At 53.1% G+C, this 27,837-nt stretch overlaps 1 protein-coding gene across 2 annotated transcripts in view; it reads left to right on the top strand.

Annotated features, from left to right (window-relative positions):
* stard3nl (STARD3 N-terminal like) overlaps positions 1–27,837 on the top strand; it is a 44,387-nt gene that overhangs the window by 12,886 nt on the left and 3,664 nt on the right. For both annotated transcript variants that reach the window (XM_072466845.1, XM_072466844.1), the window contains one exon: positions 18,690–18,733. In XM_072466845.1, the coding sequence (XP_072322946.1) occupies positions 18,690–18,730 (41 nt within the window). In that variant the 3' untranslated portion in view covers positions 18,731–18,733. The remainder of the gene's footprint in view (positions 1–18,689; positions 18,734–27,837) is intronic.

Genomic DNA, 27,837 nt, shown 5'->3' on the forward strand with positions numbered 1-27,837 from the left:
CCTCATTTCCCTATATATATCTGACACCTTACCGTCCCCCACCCATGTCTTTGAGATTACTCTGTCCTGCACCTCATGCGTCGGGAGCTGCGGGAATTCCCTCACCTGCTGCCTCGCAAAAGCCCTCAGTTGCATATACCGGAATGCATTCCCTTGGGGCAACCCATATTTCTCGGTCAGCGCTCCCAGACTTGCGAACTTCCCATCCACAAACAGATCTTTCAGTTGCGTTACTCCTGCTCTTTGCCATATTCCAAATCCCCCATCCATTCTCCCCGGGGCAAACCTATGGTTGTTTCTTATCGGGGACCCCACCAAGGCTCCTGTCTTTCCCCTATGTCGTCTCCACTGTCCCCAAATTTTCAAAGTCGCCACCACCACCGGGCTTGTGGTGTATTTCTTCGGTGAGAACGGCAATGGGGCCGTCACCATAGCTTGTAGGCTAGTCCCCCTACAGGACGCCCTCCCCAATCTCTTCCACGCCGCTCCCTCCTCTTCCCCCATCCACTTACTCACCATTGAGATATTGGCGGCCCAGTAGTACTCACTTAGGCTCGGTAGTGCCAGCCCCCCCCTATCCCTACTACGCTGTAAGAATCCCTTCCTCGCTCTCGGGGTCTTCCCGGCCCACACAAAACTCATGATACTCTTTTCGATCCTTTTGAAAAAAGCCTTCGTGATCACCACTGGGAGGCACTGAAACACAAAGAGGAATCTCGGGAGGACTACCATTTTAACTGTCTGCACCCTCCCTGCCAGTGACAGGGATACCATGTCCCATCTCTTGAAGTCCTCCTTGTTCCACCAATCGCGTTAAATTTAACCAATGCAATGTACCCCAATTCTTGGCTATCTGGATCCCCAAGTAATGAAAGTCCCTTGTTACCTTCCTCAGCGGAAAGTCCTCTATTTCTCTGCTCTGCTCCCCTGGATGCACCACAAACAACTCACTTTTCCCCATGTTCAGTTTATATCCTGAGAATTCTCCAAACTCCCGAAGTGTCCGCATTATCTCTGGCATCCCCTCCGTCGGGTCCGCTACATATAACAACAAATCATCCGCATACAGAGATACCCGGTGTTCTTCTCCTCCTCTAAGTACTCCCCTCCACTTCTTGGAACCCCTCAATGCTATTGCCAGGGGCTCAATCGCCAGTGCAAACAGTAATGGGGACAGAGGGCATCCCTGCCTTGTCCCTCTATGGAGCCGAAAGTATGCAGATCCCCGTCCATTCGTGACCACACTCGCCACTGGGGCCCTATACAACAGCTGCACCCATCCAACATACTCATCTCCAAAACCAAATCTCCTCAGCACCTCCCACAAATAATCCCACTCCACTCTATCAAATGCTTTCTCTGCATCCATCGCCACCACTATCTCCGCTTCCCCCTCTGGTGGGGGCATCATCATTACCCCTAGCAGCCTCCGTATATTCGTATTCAGCTGTCTCCCCTTCACAAACCCAGTTTGGTCCTCATGGACCACCCTCGGGACACAATCCTCTATCCTCATTGCCATTACCTTGGCCAGAATCTTAGCGTCTACATTTAGGAGGGAAATAGGTCTATAGGACCCGCATTGCAGCGGGTCCTTTTCCTTCTTTAGGAGAAGCGATATCGTTGCCTCAGACATAGTCGGGGGCAGCTGTCCCCTTTCCTTTGCCTCATTAAAGGTCCTCATCAGTAGCGGGGCGAGCAAGTCCACATATTTCCTGTAAAATTCAACTGGGAATCCATCCGGTCCCGGAGCCTTCCCCGCCTGCATGCTCCTAATTCCTTTCACTACTTCCTCTATTTCAATCTGTGCTCCCAGTCCCACCCTTTCCTGCTCCTCCACCTTGGGAAATTCCAGCCGGTCCAGAAAGCCCATCATTCTCTCCCTCCCATCCGGGGGTTGAGCTTCGTATAATTTTTTATAAAATGCCTTGAACACTCCATTCACTCTCTCCGCTCCCCCGCCCCAGCTCTCCTTCCACATCCCTCACTCCCCCTATTTCCCTTGCTGCTCCCCTTTTCCTCAATTGGTGGGCCAGCAACCTGCTCGCCTTCTCCCCATATTCGTACTGTACACCCTGTGCCTTCCTCCACTGTGCCTCTGCAGTACCCGTTGTCAGCAAGTCAAATTCTACGTGTAGCCTTTGCCTTTCCCTGTACAGTCCCTCCTCCGGTGCCTCCGCATATTGCCTGTCCACCCTCAGAAGTTCTTGCAGCAACCGCTCCCGTTCCCTACTCTCCTGCTTTCCTTTATGTGCCCTTATTGATATCAGCTCCCCTCTAACCACTGCCTTCAGCGCCTCCCAGACCACTCCCACCTGGACCTCCCCATTATCATTGAGTTCCAAGTACTTTTTAATGCACCCCCTCACCCTTAGACACACCCCCTCATCTGCCATTAGTCCCATGTCCATTCTCCAGGGTGGGCGCCCTTCTGTTTCCTCCCCAATCTCTAAGTCCACCCAATGTGGAGCGTGATCCGAAATGGCTATAGCCGTATACTCCGTTCCCCTCACCTTCGGGATCAACGCCCTTCCCAAAACAAAAAAGTCTATTCGCGAATAGACTTTGTGGACATAGGAGAAAAACGAAAACTCCTTACTCCTAGGCCTGCTAAATCTCCACGGGTCTACTCCTCCCATCTGCTCCATAAAATCTTTAAGCACCTTGGCTGCTGCCGGCCTCCTTCCAGTCCTGGACCTCGACCTGTCCAGCCCTGGTTCCAACCCCGTATTGAAATCTCCCCCCATTACCAACTTTCCCACCTCTAGGTCCGGGATGCGTCCTAGCATACGCCTCATAAAATTGGCATCATCCCAGTTCGGGGCATATACATTTACCAAAACCACCGTCTCCCCCTGTAGTTTGCCACTCACCATCACATATCTGCCCCCGCTATCTGCCACTATAGTCTTTGCCTCAAACATTACCCGCTTCCCCACTAATATAGCCACCCCCCTGTTTTTCGCATCTAGCCCCGAATGGAACACCTGCCCCACCCAACCTTTGCGTAGTCTCACCTGGTCTATGAGTTTCAAGTGCGTTTCCTGTAACATAACCACGTCTGCCTTAAGTTTCTTAAGGTGTGCGAGTACTTGTGCCCTCTTTATCGGCCCGTTCAGCCCTCTCACGTTCCACGTGATCAGCCGGGTTGGGGGGCTTTTAGGGGGGATTAGCCATCCCCTTTTTCCAGCTCCTCACCCGGTTCCCACGCAGCTGTGTCCCCCCCAGGCTGTGCCCCCCCGCCCATCTCACCCCATACCAGCTCCCCCCTCTCCCCAGCAGCAGCAGCCCAATAATTCCCCCCTCTCACCCCCCCCGCTAGATCCCCCACTAGCGTAGTTACACCCCCCATGTTGCTCCCAGAAGTCAGCAAACTCTGGCCGACCTCGGCTTCCCCCCGTGACCTCGGCTCGCACCGTGCGATGCCCCCTCCTTCCTGCTTCCCTATTCCCGCCATGATTATCATAGCGCGGGAACCGAGCCCGCGCTTCCCCCTTGGCCCCGCCCCCAATGGCCAACGCCCCATCTCCACCTCCTTTCCTCCCCCCACCACCTCCTGTGGAAGAGAGAAAAGTTACCACATCGCAGGATTAATAACATAAAACTCCTCTTTCCCCCCCTTCTTCGCCCCCCCCATACTCACCCCACCACTTTGTTTCAAACGTTCTTTTTTTAATAACCCGCTCATTCCAATTTTTCTTCCACGATAAAAGTCCACGCCTCATTCTGTGGCGCTTCTGTGGACGTGAAAGAGACTCCAGGATGGTATGTTGCCTCCCTGGTGCCAGGGTCCAGGATGTCTCCGAACGGGTAGAGGGAATCCTGAAGAGGGAGGGCAAACAGGCAGAGGTCGTTATACATATTGGTACTAACGACATAGGCAGGAAGGGGCATGAGGTCCTGCAGCAGGAGTTCAGGGAGCTAGGCAGAAAGTTAAAAGACAGGACCTCGAGGGTTGTAATCTCGGGATTACTCCCTGTGCCACGTGCCAGTGAGGCTAGAAATAGGAAGATAGAGCAGACAAACACGTGGCTAAACAGCTGGTGTAGGAGGGAGGGTTTCCGTTATCTGGACCACTGGGAGCTCTTCCGGGGCAGGTGTGACCTGTATAAGAAGGACGGGTTGCATCTAAACCGGAGAGGCATAAATATCCTGGCCGCGAGGTTTGCTAGTGTCACACGGGAGGGTTTAAACTAGTATGGCAGGGGGGTGGGCACGGGAGCAATAGGTCAGAAGGTGAGAGCATTGAGGGAGAACTAGGGAATAGGGACAGTGTGGCTCTGAGGCAGAGCAGACGGGGAGAAGTTGCTGAACACAGCGGGTCTGGTGGCCTGAAGTGCATATGTTTTAATGCAAGGAGCATTACGGGTAAGGCAGATGAACTTAGAGCTTGGATTACTACTTGGAACTATGATGTTGTTGCCATTACAGAGACCTGGTTGAGGGAAGGGCAGGATTGGCAGCTAAACGTTCCAGGATTTAGATGTTTCAGGCGGGATAGAGGGGGATGTAAAAGGGGAGGTGGAGTTGAGCTACTTGTTCGGGAGAATATCACAGCTGTACTCCGGGAGGACACCTCAGAGGGCAGTGAGGCGATATGGGTAGAGATCAGGAATAAGAAGGGTGCAGTCACAATGTTGGGGGTATACTACAGGCCTCCCAACAGCCAGCGGGAGATAGAGGAGCAGATAGGTAGACAGATTTTGGAAAAGAGTAAAAACAACAGGGTTGTGGTGATGGGAGACTTCAACTTCCCCAATATTGACTGGGACTCACTTAGTGCCAGGGGCTTAGACGGGGCGGAGTTTGTAAGGAGCATCCAGGAGGGCTTCTTAAAACAATATGTAAACAGTCCAACTAGGGAAGGGGCGGTACTGGACCTGGTATTGGGGAATGAGTCCGGCCAGGTGGTAGATGTTTCAGTAGGGGAGCATTTTGGTAACAGTGGCCACAATTCAGTAAGTTTTAAAGTACTGGTGGACAAGGATAAGAGTGGTCCGAGGATGAATGTGCTAAATTGGGGGAAGGCTAATTATAACAATATTAGGCGGGAACTGAAGAACATAGATTGGGGGCGGATGTTTGAGGGCAAATCAACATCTGACATGTGGGAGGCTTTCAAGTGTCAGTTGAAAGGAATACAGGACAGGCATGTTCCTGTGAGGAAGAAAGATAAATACGGCAATTTTCGGGAACCTTGGATGACGAGTGATATTGTAGGCCTCGTCAAAAAGAAAAAGGAGGCATTTGTCAGGGCTAAAAGGTTGGGAACAGACGAAGCCTGTGTGGCATATAAGGAAAGTAGGAAGGAACTTAAGCAAGGAGTCAGGAGGGCTAGAAGGGGTCATGAAAAGTCATTGGCAAATAGGGTTAAGGAAAATCCCAAGGCTTTTTACACGTACATAAAAAGCAAGAGGGTAGCCAGGGAAAGGGTTGGCCCACTGAAGGATAGGCAAGGGAATCTATGTGTGGAGCCAGAGGAAATGGGCGAGGTACTAAATGAATACTTTGCATCAGTATTCACCAAAGAGAAGGAATTGGTAGATGTTGAGTCTGGAGAAGGGGGTGTAGATAGCCTGGGTCACATTGTGATCCAAAAAGACGAGGTGTTGGGTGTCTTAAAAAATATTAAGGTAGATAAGTCCCCAGGGCCTGATGGGATCTACCCCAGAATACTGAAGGAGGCTGGAGAGGAAATTGCTGAGGCCTTGACAGAAATCTTTGGATCCTCGCTGTCTTCAGGGGATGTCCCGGAGGACTGGAGAATAGCCAATGTTGTTCCTCTGTTTAAGAAGGGTAGCAAGGATAATCCCGGGAACTACAGGCCGGTGAGCCTTACTTCAGTGGTAGGGAAATTACTGGAGAGAATTCTTCGAGACAGGATCTACTCTCATTTGGAAGCAAATGGACGTATTAGTGAGAGGCAGCACGGTTTTGTAAAGGGGAGGTTGTGTCTCACTAACTTGATAGAGTTTTTCGAGGAGGTCACGAAGATGATTGATGCAGGTAGGGCAGTGGATGTTGTCTATATGGACTTCAGTAAGGCCTTTGACAAGGTCCCTCATTGTAGACTAGTACAAAAGGTGAAGTCACACGGGATCAGGGGTGAACTGGCAAGGTGGATACAGAACTGGCTAGGCCATAGAAGGCAGAGGGTAGCAATGGAGGGATGCTTTTCTCATTGGAGGGCTGTGACCAGTGGTGTTCCACAGGGATCAGTGCTGGGACCTTTGCTCTTTGTAGTATATATAAATGATTTGGAGGAAAATGTAACTGGTCTGATTAGTAAGTTTGCAGACGACACAAAGGTTGGTGGAATTGCGGATAGCGATGAGGACTGTCTGAGGATACAGCAGGATTTAGATTGTCTGGAGACTTGGGCGGAGAGATGGCAGATGGAGTTTAATCCGGACAAATGTGAGGTAATGCATTTTGGAAGGGCTAATGCAGGTAGGGAATATACAGTGAATGGTAGAACCCTCAAGAGTATTGAAAGTCAAAGAGATCTAGGAGTACAGGTCCACAGGTCATTGAAAGGGGCAACACAGGTGGAGAAGGTAGTCAAGAAGGCATACGGCATGCTTGCCTTCATTGGCCGGGGCATTGAGTATAAGAATTGGCAAGTCATGTTGCAGCTGTATAGAACCTTAGTTAGGCCACACTTGGAGTATAGTGTTCAATTCTGGTCGCCACACTACCAGAAGGATGTGGAGGCTTTAGAGAGGGTGCAGAAGAGATTTACCAGAATGTTGCCTGGTATGGAGGGCATAAGCTATGAGGAGCGATTGAATAAACTTGGTTTGTTCTCACTGGAACGAAGGAGGTTGAGGGGCGACCTGATAGAGGTATACAAAATTATGAGGGGCATAGACAGAGTGGATAGTCAGAGGCTTTTCCCCAGGGTAGAGGGGTCAATTACTAGGGGGCATAGGTTTAAGGTGAGAGGGGCAAGGTTTAGAGTAGATGTACGAGGCAAGTTTTTTACGCAGAGGGTAGTGGGTGCCTGGAACTCGCTACCGGAGGAGGTAGTGGAAGCAGGGACGATAGTGACGTTTAAGTGGCATCTTGACAAATATATGAATAGGATGGGAATAGAGGGATACGGACCCAGGAAGTGTAGAAGATTGTAGTTTAGTCGGGCAGTATGGTCGGCACGGGCTTGGAGGGCCGAAGGGCCTGTTCCTGTGCTGTACATTTCTTTGTTCTTTGTTGTTCTTTGTTCATCCGCCGTCTCAAAGTAGTGGTGCCTCCCTTGATATGTGACCCACAGTCTTGCCGGTTGCAGCATTCCGAATTTTATCATCTTTTTGTGAAGCACCGCCTTGGCCCAATTAAAGCTCGCCCTCCTTCTCGCCACCTCCGCACTCCAGTCTTGGTATACGCGGATCACTGCGTTCTCCCACTTACTGCTCCGAGTTTTCTTTGCCCATCTAAGGACCATCTCTGTCCTTAAAACGGAGGAATCTCACCACTATGGCTCTAGGAATTTCTCCTGCTCTCGGTCCTCACGCCATCACTCGGTATGCTCCCTCCACCTCCAGCGGACCCGCCGGGGCCTCCGCTCCCATTAACGAGTGCAGCATCGTGCTCACATATGCCCCGACGTCCGCTCCCTCCGCACCTTCAGGAAGGCCAAGAATCCTTAGGTTGTTCCTCCTCGCGTTGTTCTCCAGCACCTCCAGCCTTTCCACACATCGTTTATGGTGTGCCTCGTGCATCTCAGTCTTCACCACCAGGCCCTGTATATCGTCCTCATTCTCGGCAGCCTTTGCCTTCACGACCCGAAGCTCCCGCTCCTGAGTCTTTTGCTCCTCCTTTAGCCCTTCGATCGCCTGTAATATCGGGGCCAACAGCTCCTTCTTCATTTCCTTTTTGAGTTCTTCCACGCAGCGTTTCAAAAATTTGTGTTGTTCAGGGCCCCATATTAAACTGCCACCTTCCGACGCCACCTTGGTTTTTGCTTTCCTTACTTGCCGCTGCTCTAAAGGATCCACCGCAATCCGGCCACCTTCCTCTCCTTTTTCCATCCGTATACAGGGGGGATTCCCTTCTGGTTCACCGCACAGTACTTTTAGCCATTAAAATTGCCGTTGGGGCTCTTATTAAGAGCCCAAAAGTCCGTTACACCGGGAGCTGCCGAAACATGCGACTCAGCTGGTCATCGCCGCACCCGGAAGTCGAGGGATGCTTTTCTAATTGGAGGGCTGTGACCAGTGGTGTTCCACAGGGATCAGTGCTGGGACCTTTGCTCTTTGTAGTATATATAAATGATTTGGAGGAAAATGTAACTGGTCTGATTAGTAAGTTTGCAGACGACACAAAGGTTGGTGGAATTGCGGATTGCGATGAGGACTGTCGGAGGATACAGCAGGATTTAGATTGTCTGGAGACTTGGGCGGAGAGATGGCAGATGGAGTTTAATCCGGACAAATGTGAGGTAATGCATTTTGGAAGGTCTAATGCAGGTAGGGAATATACAGTGAATGGTAGAACCCTCAAGAGTATTGAAAGTCAAAGAGATCTAGGAGTACAGGTCCACAGGTCATTGAAAGGGGCAACACAGGTGGAGAAGGTAGTCAAGAAGGCATACGGCATGCTTGCCTTCATTGGCCGGGGCATTGAGTATAAGATTTGGCAAGTCATGTTGCAGCTGTATAGAACCTTAGTTAGGCCACACTTGGAGTATAATGTTCAATTCTGGTCGCCACACTACCAGAAGGATGTGGAGGCTTTAGAGAGGGTGCAGAAGAGATTTACCAGAATGTTGCCTGGTATGGAGGGCATTAGCTATGAGGAGCGATTGAATAAACTCGGTTTGTTCTCACTGGAACAAAATTATGAGGGGCATAGACAGAGTGGATAGTCAGAGGCTTTTCCCCAGGGTAGAGGGGTCAATTACTAGGGGGCATAGGTTTAAAGTGAGAGGGGCAAGGTTTAGAGTAGATGTATGAGGCAAGTTTTTTACACAGAGGGTAGTGGGTGCCTGGAACTCGCTGCCAGAGGGGGTGGTGGAAGCAGGGACGATAGTGACATTTAAAGGGCGTTTTGACAAATGCATGAATAGGATGGGAATAGAGGGATACGGACCCAGGAAGTGTAGAAGATTGTAGTTTAGTCGGGCAGCATGGTCGGCACGGGCTTGGAGGGCCGAAGGGCCTGTTCCTGTGCTGTACATTTCTTTGTTCTTTGTATTCAAACTTGTATCAAAGTAGGTTACAGCAAATAAACACCCCGGGAAACATTCTTCCCAACAATCAACTATACAGCTTGTACAGATTTTTCTCCTTTTTCACCTCCCCATCACCCACCCCACTGTGACGAACAGCTCCTCAAACACTCTCACAAACATCCCCCACCTTTTCTCAAACTTCCCTGCTGAGCCCCTTAACTCATACTTTATCTTCTCTAACAGGAAGTCATACAGGTCACCCAACCAAGCTGCTACCCCCGGTGGCGATGCCGACCGCCACTCCAGCAAAATCCGTCGCCGTGCAATCAGAGAGGTGAAGACCAAGACATCGGCCTTCCTTCTCTCCATGAGCTCCGGCTTCTCTGAAACCCCAAATATCGCCACCAAAGGGTCAGGGGTCCACCTCCTCCTCCACTATCCTGGCTAAGACCGCGAACACTCCCGCCCAAAATCTTCCCAATTTTCCGCAACCCCAAAACATGTGCGCGTGATTCGCTGGCCCCTGCCCACACCTCTCACACTCATCTGCTGCCCCCTGAAAGAACCCACTAATTCTCGCCCGAGTCATATGCACCCTGTGCACCACCTTAAACTGTATCAGGCTCATCCTTGCACAAGGGGAGGTCTCGTTTATTCTTTGCAGTGCCTCACTCCATACTCCCCAATTGATCTCCATTCCCAACTCCGCTTCCCATTTCTTCTTGATCTTCACCACCCGCTCGCCTCCCTGCTCCCCCAGCCACTTGTATATATCCCCAATTCTTCCCTCCCCTTCCACATCCGGAAGCAGCAGTCGCTCCAGCAGGGTGTATCCCGGCAATCTCGGGAACCCCTTCCAGACCTTTCGTGCAAAGTCCCTAACCTGCAGATACCTGAACTCACTCCCCCTCGGCAGCTCTACCCTCTCCCTGAGCTCCTCCAGACTGGCGAACCCTTCCTTCAAATACAAATCCCTCACCTTGACCAGCCCCACTTCCCTCCACCTCCTGTATACACTATCCATTCCCCCCCCCCCCGGCTCAAACCCATGACTCTCGCACAGCGGCGTTAGCACCGACATCCCTTCCACCCTAAAATGCCTCCTCAGCTGATTCCATATCTTCACCGTGGACTGCACCACTGGGCTCCCTGAATACCTACTCGGAGCCATTGGCAATGCTGCCGTCACCATAGCCCTCAAACTGGACCCCTTACAAGATTCCTCCTCCACCCTAACCCACTCTACCCCTTCTCCTTCCCACCACCGCCGCACCCTGTCCACATTCGCCGCCCAATAATAATGAAGCAAGTTTGGCAACGCCAACCCCCCCTGCTGCCTCTGCCTCTGTAGCCGGGTCCTCCCCACCCTCGGCACCTTCCCCGCCCATACAAAATCAGAGATGATTGTGTCCACTTTCCGAAAAAAGGCCTTTGGTATAAAGATCGGGAGAGCCTGAAAGAGAAACAAGAACCTCGGCAGAATATTCATTTTTGCCACTTGGACCCTCCCCTCCAATGTTAAGTGCAGTGTATCCCACCTCTTAAGATCCTCCCTGGCCTCCTCCACCAGCTTTGTTAAGTTCCACTTATGGAGCCTCGTCCATTCCCTCGCTACCTGAACCCCTAACTACCTAAATCTATCCTTCGCTACCATAAATGGCATCCCCCCCTAAATTGGCCCGCTGTGCCAGCTCATTCCATCGGGAATCTCTCTCTTTTCCCTACATTCAGCTTGTATCCCGAGAACTCTCCAAACCTCCCCAACAGGCCCATAATCCTTCCCATACACTCCAACGGATCCAAAACATACAGCAAGAAGTAATCGTCATTGAGCGACACCCGATGCTCCCTCTGTCCCCTCATTATCCCCTGTCACTCTGCCGACCCCCTGAGAGCCATCGCCAATGGCTCCATGGCCAGCGCAAACAGCAGCGGCGACAGCGGGCACCCCTGCCTCGTAACCCTGTGTAAGTCAAAGCTTTGTGAGCTCGTATCATTCGTCCTCACCCTTGCTCTTGGCGCCACATACAGGAACCGCAACCATGCCACAAATCTCGACCCAAAACTTCAAACAAGTACCGCCACTCCATCCGATCAAATGCTTTCTCCGGGTCCATGGACACCACCACGTCCGGTACCAGAGCTCTCGACGGATTCATCACCACATTCAACAGCCGTCTTATATTACTCGTGAGCTGCCTGCCCGTCACAAAGCCTGTTTGATCTTCTGCAACCACCCCCGGGACACACTCCTTCATTCTCCCCGCCTACAACTTAGTCAATACTTTCACATCCGTGTTCAATAGTGATATGGGTCTATATTCCACCGGATCCTTCCCTTTTTGGGGGATTAGAACAAGAACATTACAGCGCAGTACAGGCCCTTCGGCCCTTGATGTTGCGCCGACCTGTGAAACCACTCTAAAGCCCATCTACACTATTCCCTTATCGTCCATATGTCTATCCAATGACCATTTGAATACCCTTAGTGTTGGCGAGTCCACTACTGTTGCAGGCAGGGCATTCCACACCCTTACTACTCTGAGTAAAGAACCTACCTCTGATATCTGTCTTATATCTATCTCCCCTCAATTTAAAGCTATGTCCCCTCATGCTAGACATCACCATCCGAGGAAAAAGGCTCCCACTGTCCACCCTATCCAATCCTCTGATCATCTTGTATGCCTCAATTAAGTCACCTCTTAACCTTCTTCTCTCTAACGAAAACAGCCTCAAGTCCCTCAGCCTTTCCTCAAGATCTTCCCTCCATACCGGGCAACATTCTGGTAAATCTCCTCTGCACCCTTTCCAATGCTTCCACATCCTTCCTATAATGCGGCGACCAGAATTGCACGCAATACTCCAAATGCGGCCGCACCAGAGTGTTGTATAGCTGCAACTTGACCTCATGGCTCCTAAACTCAATCCCTCTACCAATAAAAGCTAATACACCGTACGCCTTCTTAACAACCCTCTCAACCTGGGTGGCAACTTTCAGGGATCTATGTACATGGACACCGAGATCTCTCTGCTCATCCACATTGCCAAGGATCTTACCATTAGCCCAGTACTCTGTCTTCCTGTTATTCCTTCCAAAATGAATCACCCCTCACTTTTCTGCATTAAACTCCATTTGCCACCTCTCAGCCCAGCGCTGCAGCTTATCTATGTCCCTCTGTAACTTGTAACAAATTTCCACACTGTCCACAACTCCACCGACATTAGTGTCATCTGCAAATTTACTCACCCATCCTTCTACGCCCTCCTCCAGGTCATTTATAAAAATGACAAACAGCAGTGGCCCCAAAACAGATCCTTGTGGTACACCACTAGTAACTGGACTCCAGTCTGAACATTTCCCATCAACCACCACCCTTTGTCTTCTTCCAGCTAGCCAATTTCTGATCCAAACTGCTAAATCACCCTGAATCCCATGCCTCCATATTTTCTGCAGTAACCTACCATGGGGAACCTTATCAAACGCTTTACTGAAATCCATATACACCACATCAACTGCTTTACCCTCATCCACCTGTTTGGTCACCTTCTCAAAGAACTCTAAGGTTTGTGAGGCACGACCTACCCTTCACAAAACCGTGTTGACTATCTCTAATCAAATTATTCCTTTCCAGATGATTATACATCCTATCTCTTATGAACCTTTCCAAGATTTTTCCCACAACAGAAGTAAGGCTCACTGGTCTATAGTTACCAGGGTTATCTCTACTCCCTTTCTTGAACAAGGGGACAACATTTGCTATCCTCCAGTCTTCTGGCACTATTCCTGTAGACAAAGATGACTTAAAGATCAAGGCCAAAGGCTCAGCAATCTCCTCCCTAGCTTCCCAGAGAATCCTAGGATAAATCCCATCCGGCCCAGGTGACTTATCTATTTTCACACTTTCCAGAATTGCTAACACCTCCTCCTTATGAACCTCTAGCCCTTCTAGTCTAGTAGCCTGAATCTCCGTATTCTCCTCGACAACATTGTCTTTTTCCTATGTGAATACTGACGAAAAATATTCATTTAGCACCTCTCCTATCTCCTCGGACTCCAAGCACAACTTCCCACTACTGTCCTTGACTGGCCCTACTCTTACCCTAGTCATTCTTTTATTCCTGACATATCTATAGAAAGCTTTAGGGTTATCCTTGATCCTACCTGCCAAAGACTTCTCATGTCCCCTCCTGGCTCCTCTTAGCTCTCCCTTTAGGTCCTTCCTAGCTAACTTGTAACTCTCGAGCACCCTAACTGAACCTTCATGTCTCATCTTTACACAAGTCTCCTTCTTCCTCTTGACAAGTGTTTCGACTGCTTTAGTAAACCACGGTTCCCTCACTCGACCACTTCCTCCCTGCCTGACAGGTACATACTTATCAAGGACACGCAGTAGCTGTTCCTTGAACAAGCTCCACATTTCCATTGTGCCCATCTCTTGCAGTTTTCCTCTCCATCCGATGTATCCTAAGTCTTGCCTCATCGCATCATAATTGCATTTCCCCCAGATATAACTCTTGCTCTGCGGTATATACCTATCCCTTTCCATCACTAAAGTAACCGTAATCGAATTGTGGTCACTATCACCAAAGTGCTCACCTACCTCCAAATCTAACACCTGTCCTGATTCATTACCCAGTACCAAATCCAATGTGGCCTCGCCTCTCGTTGGCCTATCTACATACTGTGTCAGGAAACCCTCCTGCACACATTGGACAAAAACGGACCCATCTAATGTACTCGAACTATAGCGTTTCCAGTCAATATTTGGAAAGTTAAAGTCCCACATAACAACTACCCTGTTGCTTTCGCTCCTATCCAGAATCGTCTTTGCAATCCTTTCCTCTACATCTCTGGAACTTTTCAGAGTCCTATCGAAACCCCCTAACAGGGTGACCTCTCCTTTCCTGTTTCTAACCTCAGCCTATACTACCTCAGTAGACGAGTCCTCATCAAACGTCCTTTCTGCCACTGTAATACTGTCCTTGACTAACAATGCCACCCCTCCCCCTCTTTTACCACCTTCCCTGAGCTTACTGAAATATCTAAATCCCGGCACATGCAACAACCATTCCTGTCCCTGCTCTATCCATGTCTCCGAAATGGCCACAACATCGAATTCCCAGGTACCAACCCATGCCGCAGGTTCACCCACCTTATTCCGGATGCTCCTGGCATTGAAGAAGACCCACTTTAAACCACCTTCCTGCCTGCCGGTACACTCCTGCAACATTGAAACCCTACTCATGACCTCACTACTCTCAACCTTCTGTATACTGGAGCTACAATTCAGGTTCCCAAGCCCCTGCTGAACTAGTTTAAACCCTCCCGAAGAGCATTAGCAAATTCCCCCCCCCCCCCCCCCCCCCCAAGGATATTGGTACCCCTCTGGTCCAGGTGCAGACCATCCCGTTTGTAGAGGTCCCACCGACTCCAGAATGAGCCCCAATTATCCAGAAATCTGAAACCCTCCCTCCTGCACCATCCCTGTAGCCACGTGTTCAGCTCCCCTCTCTCCCTATTCCTCGCCTCGCTATCACGTGGCACGGGTAACAACCCAGAGATGATAACTCTGTTTGTCCTAGATCTAAGTTTCCACCCTAGCTCCCTGAATTCCTGCCTTACATCCCCATCCCTTTTCCTACCTATGTCGTTGGTACCTATGTGGACCACGCATTGGGGCTGCTCCCCCTCCCCCTTCAGGATCCCAAAAACACGATCCGAGACATCACGCACCTGGGAGGCAACACACCAACCGCGAGTCTCTCTCGTTCCCACAGAATCTCCTATCTATCCCCCTAACTATGGAGTCTCCAATGACTAATACTCTGCTCCTCTTCCCCCCTTCCCTCCTGAGCAACAGGGACAGACTCTGTGCCAGAGACCTGTACCCCATGGCTTAACCCATTAGTGTCATTACTGTCTGCTTCATCGTCTCCGGCAACTCCCCCTTCTCCAGCGCTTCATTAAACACCCCAACAGATGTGGTGCCAGGTCCGCCGCAAATTCCTAATAAAATTCTGCCGGGTACCCATCCGGCCCAGGGGCCTTCCCCGACTTCATACCCCTGATACTATCCAGCACCTCCCCCAGCCCCAGGGGCTCCTCCAACGCCAGCCTCTTTGCTTCCTCCACCTGGGGAAATTCCAGCTCGTCCAGAAACTACCTCATGTCCCCCTCCTCTCCTCCCGGGTCTGCCTCAAAGTCCCTGGTAGTACTCTCTAAATGCCTCATTTATCTTCCCTGGCTCTGACACCCCCCCCCCCCAGCCCGGATCTTCAATATTTCCCTGGAAGCAGCCTGCTTCCGCAGCTGGTGCGCCAGCATGCGGCTCGCCTTCTCCCCGTACTCGTATTGCACCCCTCTTGCCCTACGCAGTTTCCCTACTGCCCTCCCCGTTGTCAGCCTGTCAAATCGCCCCTGCAACCTTTTCCTCCTCGCCAATCCCTCAACGGTGGGCACCCTCGAATATTCCCTGTCCACCTCCACTATCTCGCTCACGAGACGGTCATGTTCCGCCCTCCTTTCCTTATTCGCACGAACCGTAAATGAGATAATTTCTCCTTGGACCACTGCTTTCAGTACTCCCCATTCCGATTGAACTCCACATAATCCCTAATCGCCAACCGCACCTCATCACAAAAACCTCCATCCGCCAACAACCCCTAGCCAAACCTCCACCCCGGCCTCTGCTCTCGTCCCGTACTGAACCGAATATCCAGCCAGTAGGGTGCATGGTCCGAGATAACTATCCCCGCATACTCTGCCCCCTCCACCCCAACCAAAATCTCCCGACTCACTACAAAGTAATCAATCCTCGAATACACCTTATAGACGTGTGAAAAGAAGGAACCCTCCCTTCCCCCTGGATTCTGAAAGTGCCATGGATCCACCGTACCCATCCTCCATATACCCCCCCCAGCTCCCTTGCCATTCTCAAATGACAGTATAGAACTCTGCAGATCTTTTGTTTAGCCCGACGTTTATTGTTTCAGTTTGATTTATTGTGTTCCAAACATACATTGCCCCAAAAATCTAGCTACAACCTCCTGGATTCTTCACGTTCCTGGGTAATTAATGTTGCTAAATAGTTTTTGGATGCTAGTGCTCTGCTCAGTATATACTTTCTTGTGCCATGGTATGTAGTTCCAAAATTAGGGTTAATCTTGCGACAAGCAATTATTGAACTTTGCTGACCTGTCAGTTAAAGCCTGCACTTCTGCTTTTAGTTCAGCATTTTTTTAAGTGTAAATTCAGTTCTAACCAGTACAGAAGAGTTGATGCTGATTCCCAGAAGTATGTTTGCTGACATGCAGAGCAGCGTGGTGACTGCCGGCCAGTTGTAATCATGCTGATATCTGTGGGCTGGCTTGTAAGGCACCGTTTTACAGTGAAGCTGGAGTAAGTGTTAATGCGGTTGGTTTTTGGAAATAGTTCAATTCCCTTCCACAGCTAGATTGGTGGTGTCAGGCTGCAAAATTAACATCAGGGTGTGTAACTTAATGGCCCATAAGTTCCCCGTCTGGGTTGTGTCTGATGCAGCTGTTGCCCCTTGGAGCAGTGAGTAATATGATGAAATGAAAATGAAAATCGCTTATTGTCACAAGTAGGCTTCAATGAAGTTACTGTGAAAAGCCCCTAGTCGCCACATTCCGGTGCCTGTTTGGGGAGGCTGGTACAGGAATTGAACCGTGCTGCTGGCCTGCCTTGGTCTGCTTTAAAAGCCAGCGATTTAGCCCTGTGCTAAACCAGCCCCTGGGGAGCCCCATCTCCCCACCACATCCCTCCGGTTCAGTTATTTTCGTACAGAGATGGGTTGAAAGTTATTGGTCCCTTGAGGGACTGTTTATCTGCTGTGGGAGCCTGTTTGCCGAATCTCTGTAGAGCCATGATGTTAAACCACAGTGAGTATTTCCCACAGTGTGCGATACTCAGGGTTAAGTTGCTGCAGGTGTTGGTTGTGAAGGAGTTTAACTGTTTTCAGCCACAAAACAGCCACTTCTCTGATCTTGGGCTCTCTACAGAATTTGCTATAAATAACAAAGCTTTAAAAAAAATAACTCTTCAAGAGGGTGGCTCTAATTGAAAGGATTGCCTCGTTTGCTATTTTTAAAAAAAATCTGTTTATCAAATATTTGCACGTTCAGTTTCTGTCTGTTGTGAAATGAAAACTCAAATAGTTTAATCTCCAAACCCCCCCCCGCACCTTACTGCGGGGTGCAGTAAAACAACAGTGAGAGCATTGCATGCTGTTTTCAGATCCACATTATAATGAAGATGTTGAGGTAATGGATGAGGTGGGCTGACCGCTCCGATTCACTGGGCCGCCGACCGCTCCGATTCACTGGGCCGCTGACGGCTCCGATTCACTGGGCCGCTGACGGCTCCGATTCACTGGGCCGCCGACCGCTCCCGATTCACTGGGCCGCTGACGGCTCCGATTCACTGGGCCGCTGACGGCTCCGATTCACTGGCCGCTGACGGCTCCGATTCACTGGGCCGCTGACGGCTCCGATTCACTGGGCCGCTGACGGCTCCGATTCACTGGGCCGCTGACGGCTCCGATTCACTGGGCCGCTGACGGCTCCGATTCACTGGGCCGCTGACGGCTCCGATTCACTGGGCCGCTGACGGCTCCGATTCACTGGGCCGCTGACGGCTCCGATTCACTGGGCCGCTGACGGCTCCGATTCACTGGGCCGCTGACGGCTCCGATTCACTGGGCCGCTGACGGCTCCGATTCACTGGGCCGCCGACCGCTCCGATTCACTGGGCCGCCGACCGCTCCCGATTCACTGGGCCGCCGACCGCTCCGATTCACTGGGCCGCTGACCGCTCCCGATTCACTGGGCCGCTCCGATTCACTGGGCCGCTGACTGCTCCCGATTCACTGGGCCGCCGACCGCTCCCGATTCACTGGGCCGCTGACTGCTCCCGATTCACTGGGCCGCCGACCGCTCCCGATTCACTGGGCCGCTGACTGCTCCCGATTCACTGGGCCGCTCCGATTCACTGGTCCATTTCATTTAAATTTCTTAATTTGTTTGTAATTCTTTAGCTACCGATAGAACTTTGTACGGAAACCTGTCTAGTCTTACACTAGGAGAATTCTATGCACGATGGAAATCTGAAATAAAAAGAAAAGTGCTGAGGTTGAGGTGATACGTTCTGAAGAAAGGTCATTTCGATCTGAGCCATTAACTCTGTTTCTCTCTGAGCGGCTCGGTGGCGCAGTGGTTAGCACTGCTGCCTCATGGCGGTGAGGATCTGGGTTCAATCCCGGCCCCAAAGAACTGGTTAACTGAACAACATGATTCTGTGTTGCAATTTCTGTATAGTCACAGAAACATGTTTGAAAATGACAGCATTACCTCCTAAAGCCTCCCAATGTGTTCCACATTTATTTATCATTCAGTGTTGACTCCAGATGTAGCTTCTGAATGTAGACACAATTCATGTTCATTGTTTCTGAGGCTTGCAAAATTATCAGGAGGTTGGCATTAATTATGTTTTAATTTGTAGATTCTGATGAGGAAGATGACTCTGAGAATCCAAAACATTAACAGGTATGGAAAATGGTGCCATTGATATCGAGCCTTGGGAGTGAGTGAGAGTGCTGGCTGCAGCAAGAGATAGAAGCTATTGTTAAGTACACTTTAATTCAACCTCTCTTTCTCTGGCACTTGCAATATTCTCTCTTCCTTTACCACACACTCACTCACTGTTTCTCCTCCACTGCTTTTAGTCAACATGCAGTATTCCTCACGCTATATTGAAATTCCTATGAAACTCGAGCCAGGAGAATCAGACAAACAGCTGATTGGAAGAAGTACAGATGGGCTTCTAGTACCAAACTATACTGTCGCGATGGACTCCACCCAACCAGGCAGGACCCTGAAAGGTGAACTGAACAGGAAGCTTGATTAGACTGCTGACGAGGAGTTGTAACTAGTAGGTGGAGGGGAGAGCTTGGATAGAGGCAGCAGTATGAATAATAACTTCAATAAATGAAAGGGAAAAGTGGACAGTCAGAAATTGTCCTTTGGACACGACAAATAAAGGGAGAACTGAAAGGTGAAAAGTTCTTGAACCAGGAGAGAGAAGAGGAAACATGAGAGTAAAACACTGGAACAGAATGACAGCTGGGGCTGTGTAGTCCAATTGAGATTTCTTTGTACAAACTATTTGAATAAATTGTAGGCACAAGTTCAGCTCAGAGGGCCTGGCAAGGTTACCATCACGGAAACATGACTCCAATCAGGACTGGGTGCTCGATATACACCAGGTTACAAGATCGACTGGAAAGGTTCGAGAAATGGCCGGTGGTGAGGAGTAGCTTTAATGATGAGAGGATATAGCTGAAGGTAAACAGGCAGTGAAGATTTTCTGGGTAGAATTAAGAAATAAGGTTTAGCAGGAGTTGTGTCTGCACCCAGCCCCGAGTCGTCGCCCCCCCCCCCGAAACCCCGCACCCAGCCTCAAGTCACCCCCGAAACCCTGCACCAAGCCCCGAGTCTCCCCCCCCCCCCCCCCCAGAACCCCCCACCCAGCCCCGAGTCACCCCCCCCCTCCACCCCCCAGAAACCACACACCCAGACCCGATTTCTCCCCCCCCCCCCCGAAAACCCCGCACCCAGCCCCGAGTCACCGCCCCCTGAAACCTCGCACCCAGCCCCGAGTCACCCCCCCCCCCCCCCGAAACCCCACACCCAGCCCCGAGTCACCCCCCCCCCCCGAAACCCCGCACCCAGCCCCGAGTCACCACCCCGAAACCCCGCACCCAGCCTCAAGTCACCCCCGAAACCCTGCACCCAGCCCCGAGTCTCTCCCCCCCCCCCCCCCAGAAACCCCACACCCAGCCCCGAGTCACCCCACCCCCCAGAAACCACACACCCAGACCCGATTTCTCCCCCCCCCCCCCCCCGAAACCCCGCAACCAGCCCCGAGTCACCGCCCCCTGAAACCTCGCACCCAGCCCCGAGTCACCCCCCCCCCCCCCGAAACCCTGCACCCAGCCCCGAGTCCCCACGGCTCCCCCATGTGCTCCCCACGGCCCCCCCGTGTGCTCCCCACGGCTCCCCCATGTGCTCCCCGCGGCCCCCCGTGTGCTCCCCGCGGCCCCCCCGTGTGCTCCCCACGGCCCCCCCGTGTGCTCCCCACGGCCCCCCCGTGTGCTCCCCACGGCCCCCCCGTGTGCTCCCCACGGCCCCCCCCGTGTGCTCCCCACGGCCCCCCCCGTGTGCTCCCCACGGCCCCCCCCGTGTGCTCCCCACGGCCCCCCCCGTGTGCTCCCCACGGCCCCCCCCCCGTGTGCTCCCCACGGCCCCCCCCCCGTGTGCTCCCCACGGCCCCCCCCCGTGTGCTCCCCACGGCCCCCCCCCGTGTGCTCCCCACGGCCCCCCCCCCGTGTGCTCCCCACGGCCCCCCCCCGTGTGCTCCCCACGGCCCCCCCCCGTGTGCTCCCCACGGCCCCCCCCCGTGTGCTCCCCACGGCCCCCCCGTGTGCTCCCCACGGCCCCCCCGTGTGCTCCCCACGGCCCCCCCCGTGTGCTCCCCACGGCCCCCCCGTGTGCTCCCCACGGCCCCCCCGTGTGCTCCCCACGGCCCCCCCGTGTGCTCCCCACGGCCCCCCCCGTGTGCTCCCCACGGCCCCCCCGTGTGCTCCCCACGGCCCCCCCGTGTGCTCCCCACGGCCCCCCCGTGTGCTCCCCACGGCCCCCCCGTGTGCTCCCCACGGCCCCCCCGTGTGCTCCCCACGGCCCCCCCGTGTGCTCCCCACGGCCCCCCCGTGTGCTCCCCACGGCCCCCCGTGTGCTCCCCACGGCCCCCCCGTGTGCTCCCCACGGCCCCCCCGTGTGCTCCCCACGGCCCCCCCGTGTGCTCCCCACGGCCCCCCCGTGTGCTCCCCACGGCCCCCCCGTGTGCTCCCCACGGCCCCCCCGTGTGCTCCCCACGGCCCCCCCGTGTGCTCCCCACGGCCCCCCCGTGTGCTCCCCACGGCCCCCCCCGTGTGCTCCCCACGGCCCCCCCGTGTGCTCCCCACGGCCCCCCCCGTGTGCTCCCCACGGCCCCCCCGTGTGCTCCCCACGGCCCCCCCGTGTGCTCCCCACGGCCCCCCCGTGTGCTCCCCACGGCCCCCCCGTGTGCTCCCCACGGCCCCCCCGTGTGCTCCCCACGGCCCCCCCGTGTGCTCCCCACGGCCCCCCCGTGTGCTCCCCACGGCCCCCCCGTGTGCTCCCCACGGCCCCCCCGTGTGCTCCCCACGGCCCCCCCGTGTGCTCCCCACGGCCCCCCCGTGTGCTCCCCACGGCCCCCCCGTGTGCTCCCCACGGCCCCCCCGTGTGCTCCCCACGGCCCCCCCGTGTGCTCCCCACGGCCCCCCCGTGTGCTCCCCACGGCCCCCCCGTGTGCTCCCCACGGCCCCCCCCGTGTGCTCCCCACGGCCCCCCCGTGTGCTCCCCACGGCCCCCCCGTGTGCTCCCCACGGCCCCCCCGTGTGCTCCCCACGGCCCCCCCCGTGTGCTCCCCACGGCCCCCCCGTGTGCTCCCCACGGCCCCCCCGTGTGCTCCCCACGGCCCCCCCGTGTGCTCCCCACGGCCCCCCCGTGTGCTCCCCACGGCCCCCCCGTGTGCTCCCCACGGCCCCCCCGTGTGCTCCCACGGCCCCCCCGTGTGCTCCCCACGGCCCCCCCGTGTGCTCCCCACGGCCCCCCCGTGTGCTCCCCACGGCCCCCCCGTGTGCTCCCCACGCCCCCCCGTGTGCTCCCCACGGCCCCCCCGTGTGCTCCCCACGGCCCCCCCGTGTGCTCCCCACGGCCCCCCCCCGTGTGCCCCCCCCGCCCCCCCCCAGGTGCTCCCCCCACACCCCCCCCCCCCCCAGGTGCTCCCCCACACCCCCCCCAGGTGCTCCCCCCACACCCCCCCCAGGTGCTCCCCCCGCACCCCCCCCCAGGTGCTCCCCCCGCACCCCCCCCCCCAGGTGCTCCCCCCGCACCCCCCCCCCAGGTGCTCCCCCCGCACCCCCCCCCCAGGTGCTCCCCCCGCACCCCCCCCCCAGGTGCTCCCCCCGCACCCCCCCCCCAGGTGCTCCCCCCGCACCCCCCCCCCAGGTGCTCCCCCCGCACCCCCCCCCCAGGTGCTCCCCCCGCACCCCCCCCCCCAGGTGCTCCCCCCGCACCCCCCCCCCCAGGTGCTCCCCCCGCACCCCCCCCCCCAGGTGCTCCCCCCGCACCCCCCCCCAGGTGCTCCCCCCGCACCCCCCCCCAGGTGCTCCCCCCGCCCCCCCCCCCCAGGTGCTCCCCCCGCCCCCCCCCCCAGGTGCTCCCCCCGCCCCCCCCCCAGGTGCTCCCCCCGCCCCCCTCCCCCCCAGGTGCTCCCCCCGCCCCCCCCCCCAGGTGCTCCCCCCGCCCCCCCCCCCCAGGTGCTCCCCCCGCCCCCCCCCCCAGGTGCTCCCCCCGCCCCCCCCCCCAGGTGCTCCCCCCGCCCCCCCCCCCCAGGTGCTCCCCCCGCCCCCCCCCCAGGTGCTCCCCCCGCGACCCCCCCCCCACGCCCCCACGGGGAGCACATGGGGGACCACTTGGCCCATCGAGTCTGCTCCGCCATTCAATCATGGCTGATATTTTCTCATCCCCATTCTCCTGCCTTCTCCCCATAACCCCTGACCCCCTTATTAATCAAGAACCTATCTATCTCGGTCTTAAAGACACTCAGTGATTTGGCCTCCACAGCCTTCTGCGGCAAAGAGTTCCACAGATTCACCTCCCTCTGACTGAAGACATTCCTCCTCATCTCTGTTTCAAAGGATCGTCCCTTTAGTCTGAGATTGTGTCCTCTGGTTCTAGTTTTTCCTCAAGTGGAAACATCCTCTCCACGTCCACTCTATCCAGGCCTCGCAGTATCCTGTAAGTTTCAATAAGATCCCCCCTCATCCTTCTAAACTCCAACGAGACCCAGAATCCTCAACCGTTCCTCATACGACAATTTTTCATTCTAGGGATCATTCTTGTGAACATCCTCTGGACTCTTTCCAAGGCCAGCACATCCTTCCTTAGATACGGGGCCCAAAACTGCTCACAATACTCCAAATGGGGTCTGACCAGAGCCTTATACAGCCTCAGAAGTACATCCCTGGTCTTGTATTGTAGCCTTCTCGACATGAATGCCAACATTGCATTTGCCTCCTTAACTGCCGGCTGAACCTGCACGTTAACCTTAAGAGAATCTTGAACAAGGACTCCCAAGTCCCTTTGGGCTTCTGATTTCCTAAGCATTTCCCCATTTAGAAAATAGTCTATGCCTAGATTCCTCCTGCCAAGTGTATAACCTCACACTTTTCCACATTGTATTCCATTTGCGTCGTCTTTGCCCACTCTCCTAGCCTGTCCAAGTCCTTCTGCAGCCCGCCTGCTTCCTCAATACTACCAGCCCCTCTACAGATCTGCAAACTTAGCAACCGTGCCTTCAGTTCCTTCTTCCAGATCATTAATGTATATTGTGAAAAGTTGTGGGCCCAGCACCGACCCCTGAGGCACACCACTAGTCACAGGCTGACATCCTGAAAAAGACCCCTTTATCCCCACTCCCTGCCTTCTGCCAGTCAGCCAATCCTCTATCCATGCCAGGATCTTACCCTCAACACCATGGGCTTTTAACTTATTTAACAATCTCCTATGCGGTACCTTGTCAAAGGCCTTCTGGAAATCTAAATAAATCACGTCCACTGGTTCTCCTTTGTTATTTCCTCAATGAACTCTAACGCAGGCATTGTCAAACTCGGGGGTGCGACCCGAGGGTGGGCAGCGGGCAGGTGTCGGGAGGGTCACTGAGCTGTCCGTCGCGGCTCTCCCTTTCGAGCAAATCCGCGCACAATAGCAGCAGCCGGGTGTTGATAATGCCGGCTGCGAGCGGCCTTCAAAATGGCCAGGAACAGATTTTTAAAATTCGGCCGATGATCGGGCACGCATGCGCAGTGCAGCCGCATTTCTTTTCATATGCTCGCAGCCTTTTCTTTTTCTCAAGATCGGGGGGCCATTGGGGCCAAAGGGACCCAAAACCATTTCTTCCATTTTTGTCAGCAACAAACAAGGTAAGAGAAAATGGTGGGTCACGCAGTTCGGCCGGCGTGGGTCGCGAAGGTCGGCCGGTTGGTAAAAATGGGTCCCCGGCAAAAAAGTTTGAAAAACACTGCTCTAACGGATTTATCAGACATAACCTCCCTTTGACGAAGCCGTGCTGACTCAGTTCTATTTTATCGTGCACTTCCTAGTACTCAGCGATCTCATCTTTCATAACGGACTCTAAAATCTTACCAATGACGGAAGTCAGGCTAACCGACCTATAATTTCCCATCTTCTGCCTCCCTCCCTTCTTAAACAGGGGGTGTTACATTAGCCACTTTCCAGTCCTCTGGGACCCTTCCTGCCTCCAGTGACTCCTGAAAGATCATCACCATTGCCTCCACAATTTCCTCAGCTATCTCTTTTAGAATCCTAGAGTGTAGACCATCCGGTCCAGGTGATTTATCCACCTTCAGACCTTTCAGTTTCCCCAGAACCTTCTCCTTAGTGATGGTCACTGCACTCACCTCTGCCCTGATTCTCCTGGAGCTCTGGCATCCCACTGGTGTCTTCCACTGTGAAGACTGATGCAAAGTAACTATTCAGTTTGTCTGCCATTTCTTTGTTTCCTATTATTACTTCTCCAGCCACATTTTCCAGTGGTCCAATGTCTATTTTTGCCTCTCTTACCTTTTATGTATTGAAAGAAACTCTTCCTATCTTCTTTTATATTACTAGCTAACTTGCACTCATATTTCATCTTCTCTCCCCTTATTGCTTTTTTAGTTGTCCTCTGCTCGCTTTTAAAGGCTTCCCAATCCTCTGGCTTCCCACTAATCCTCGCCACTTTGTTTGCTTTTTTTTTTAAGCTTTTATGCTGTCCTTGACTTCCCTTGTCAGCCTATGATGCCTTGTCCTGGTCTTAGCATGTTTCCTCCTCCTTGGGATTAATTTATGCTGTGCCTCCCGAATAACCCAAAAAACCTCCTGCCATTGAATTTCCACTATCTTCCCTGCTAGGCGCCTTTTCCAATCAACTCTGGCCAGCTCCACCCTCATGCCTTTGTAGTTACCCTTATTTAATTGTAATACTGTTACTGACTCAAACTACTCCCTCTCAAACTGCAGGGTAAATTCTATCATATTGTGGTTACTGCTCCCTAAGGGTTCCTTCACCTTAAGTTCCCAATCAAGTCTGCCTCCCTATATCCAGAATTGCCTGTTCCCTAGTAGGCTCTGTCAAAAGCTGCTCCAAAAAACCATCTCTTAGACATTCCACAAATTCCTTTTCTTGGGATCCACTACCAACCTGATTTTCCCAGTCCACCTGCATATTGAAGTCCCCCATGATTATTGTAATATTGCCTTTTTTACATGCCTTTTCTGTCTCCTGATTTACTTTCTGCCCCACATCCTGACTACTGCGAGGGGGCCTGTACATAACTCCCATCAGGATCTTTTACCTTTGCGAGTCCTCAACTCTCCCCACAGAGATTCTACGCCTTCTGATCCTTTATTGCTCCTTGCTATCGATTTAACTTCATTCCTTACGAACAATGCAACCGTTGCCCATCTGTCTGACCTTTCGATGGGACACGTATCCTTGTATATTTAGACCTCAGCCCTGATCCCCTTGCAGCCACGTCTCTGTGATGCCCACAACATCGTACCGGCCAATTTCAATATGCTCAACTGCGCAACCGTATGTTCAGACAACACATTTTTAATTCATTTTTCCTCCGCTGATTGCCCCGTTATGATTTGCAGCGCTCTGCCCTGCCTGACCTATTTCAAGCACTTTGCTCTTACAGCTTCCACTCCCATCCAGAATGACGATATGTTTCCTTTGTCTCACCTTCCATCCTTCCAACCTCCATGTTGAGCAATTTTATCCTCTGCCATGTTCAACCCTTTCCACCTGATGGCCACCGTCACCAAGCTCTCCAAAGAACAACAAAGAACAAAGAACAAAGAAATGTACAGCACAGGAACAGGCCCTTCGGCCCTCCAAGCCCGTGCCGACCATACTGCCCGACTAAACTACAATCTTCTACACTTCCTGGGTCCGTATCCTTCTATTCCCATCCTATTCATATATTTGTCAAGATGCCCCTTAAATGTCCCTATCGTCCCTGCCTCCACTACCTCCTCCGGTAGTGAGTTCCAGGCACCCACTACCCTCTGCGTAAAAAACTTGCCTCGTACATCTACTCTAAACTTTGCCCCTCTCACCTTAAACCTATGCCCCCTAGTAATTGACCCCTCTACCCTGGGGAAAAGCCTCTGACTATCCACTCTGTCTATGCCCCTCATAATTTTGTATACCTCTATCAGGTCGCCCCTCAACCTCCTTCGTTCCAGTGAGAACAAACCGAGTTTATTCAATCGCTCCTCATAGCTTATGCCCTCCATACCAGGCAACATTCTGGTAAATCTCTTCTGCACCCTCTCTAAAGCCTCCACATCCTTCTGGTAGTGTGGCGACCAGAATTGAACACTATACTCCAAGTGTGGCCTAACTAAGGTTCTATACAGCTGCAACATGACTTGCCAATTCTTATACTCAATGCCCCGGCCAATGAAGGCAAGCATGCCGTATGCCTTCTTGACTACCTTCTCCACCTGTGTAGCCCCTTTCAGTGATCTGTGGACCTGTACTCCTAGATCTCTTTGACTTTCAATACTCTTGAGGGTTCTACCATTCACTGTATATTCCCTACCTGCATTAGCCCTTCCAAAATGCATTACCTCACATTTGTCCAGGTTAAACTCCATCTGCCATCTCTCCGCCCAAGTCTCCAGACAATCTAAATCCTGCTGTATCCTCAGACAGTCCTCATCGCTATTCGCAATTCCACCAACCTTTGTGTCGTCTGCAAACTTACTAATCAGACCAGTTACATTTTCCTCCAAATCATTTATATATACTACAAAGAGCAAAGGTCCCAGCACTGATCCCTGTGGAACACCACTGGTCACAGCCCTCCAATTAGAAAAGCATCCCTCCATTGCTACCCTCTGCCTTCTATGGCCTAGCCAGTTCTGTATCCACCTTGCCAGTTCACCCCTGATCCCGTGTGACTTCACCTTTTGTACTAGTCTACCATGAGGGACCTTGTCAAAGGCCTTACTGAAGTCCATATAGACAACATCTACTGCCCTACCTGCATCAATCATCTTAGTGACCTCCTCGAAAAACTCTATCAAGTTAGTGAGACACGACCTCCCTTTCACAAAACCGTGCTGCCTCTCACTAATACGTCCATTTGCTTCCAAATGGGAGTAGATCCTGTCTCGAAGAATTCTCTCCAGTAATTTCCCTACCACTGAAGTAAGGCTCACCGGCCTGTAGTTCCCGGGATTATCCCTGCCACCCTTCTTAAACAGAGGAACAACATTTGCTATTCTCCAGTCCTCCGGGACATCCCCTGAAGACAGCGAGGATCCAAAGATTTCTGTCAAGGCCTCAGCAATTTCCTCTCCAGCCTCCTTCAGTATTCTGGGGTAGATCCCATCAGGCCCTGGGGACTTATCTACCTTAATATTTTTTAAGACACCCAACACCTCGTCTTTTTGGATCACAATGTGACCCAGGCTATCTACACCCCCTTCTC

This window comes from Scyliorhinus torazame, chromosome 11 (assembly GCF_047496885.1).
Source record: "Scyliorhinus torazame isolate Kashiwa2021f chromosome 11, sScyTor2.1, whole genome shotgun sequence".
NCBI lineage: Eukaryota > Metazoa > Chordata > Chondrichthyes > Carcharhiniformes > Scyliorhinidae > Scyliorhinus > Scyliorhinus torazame.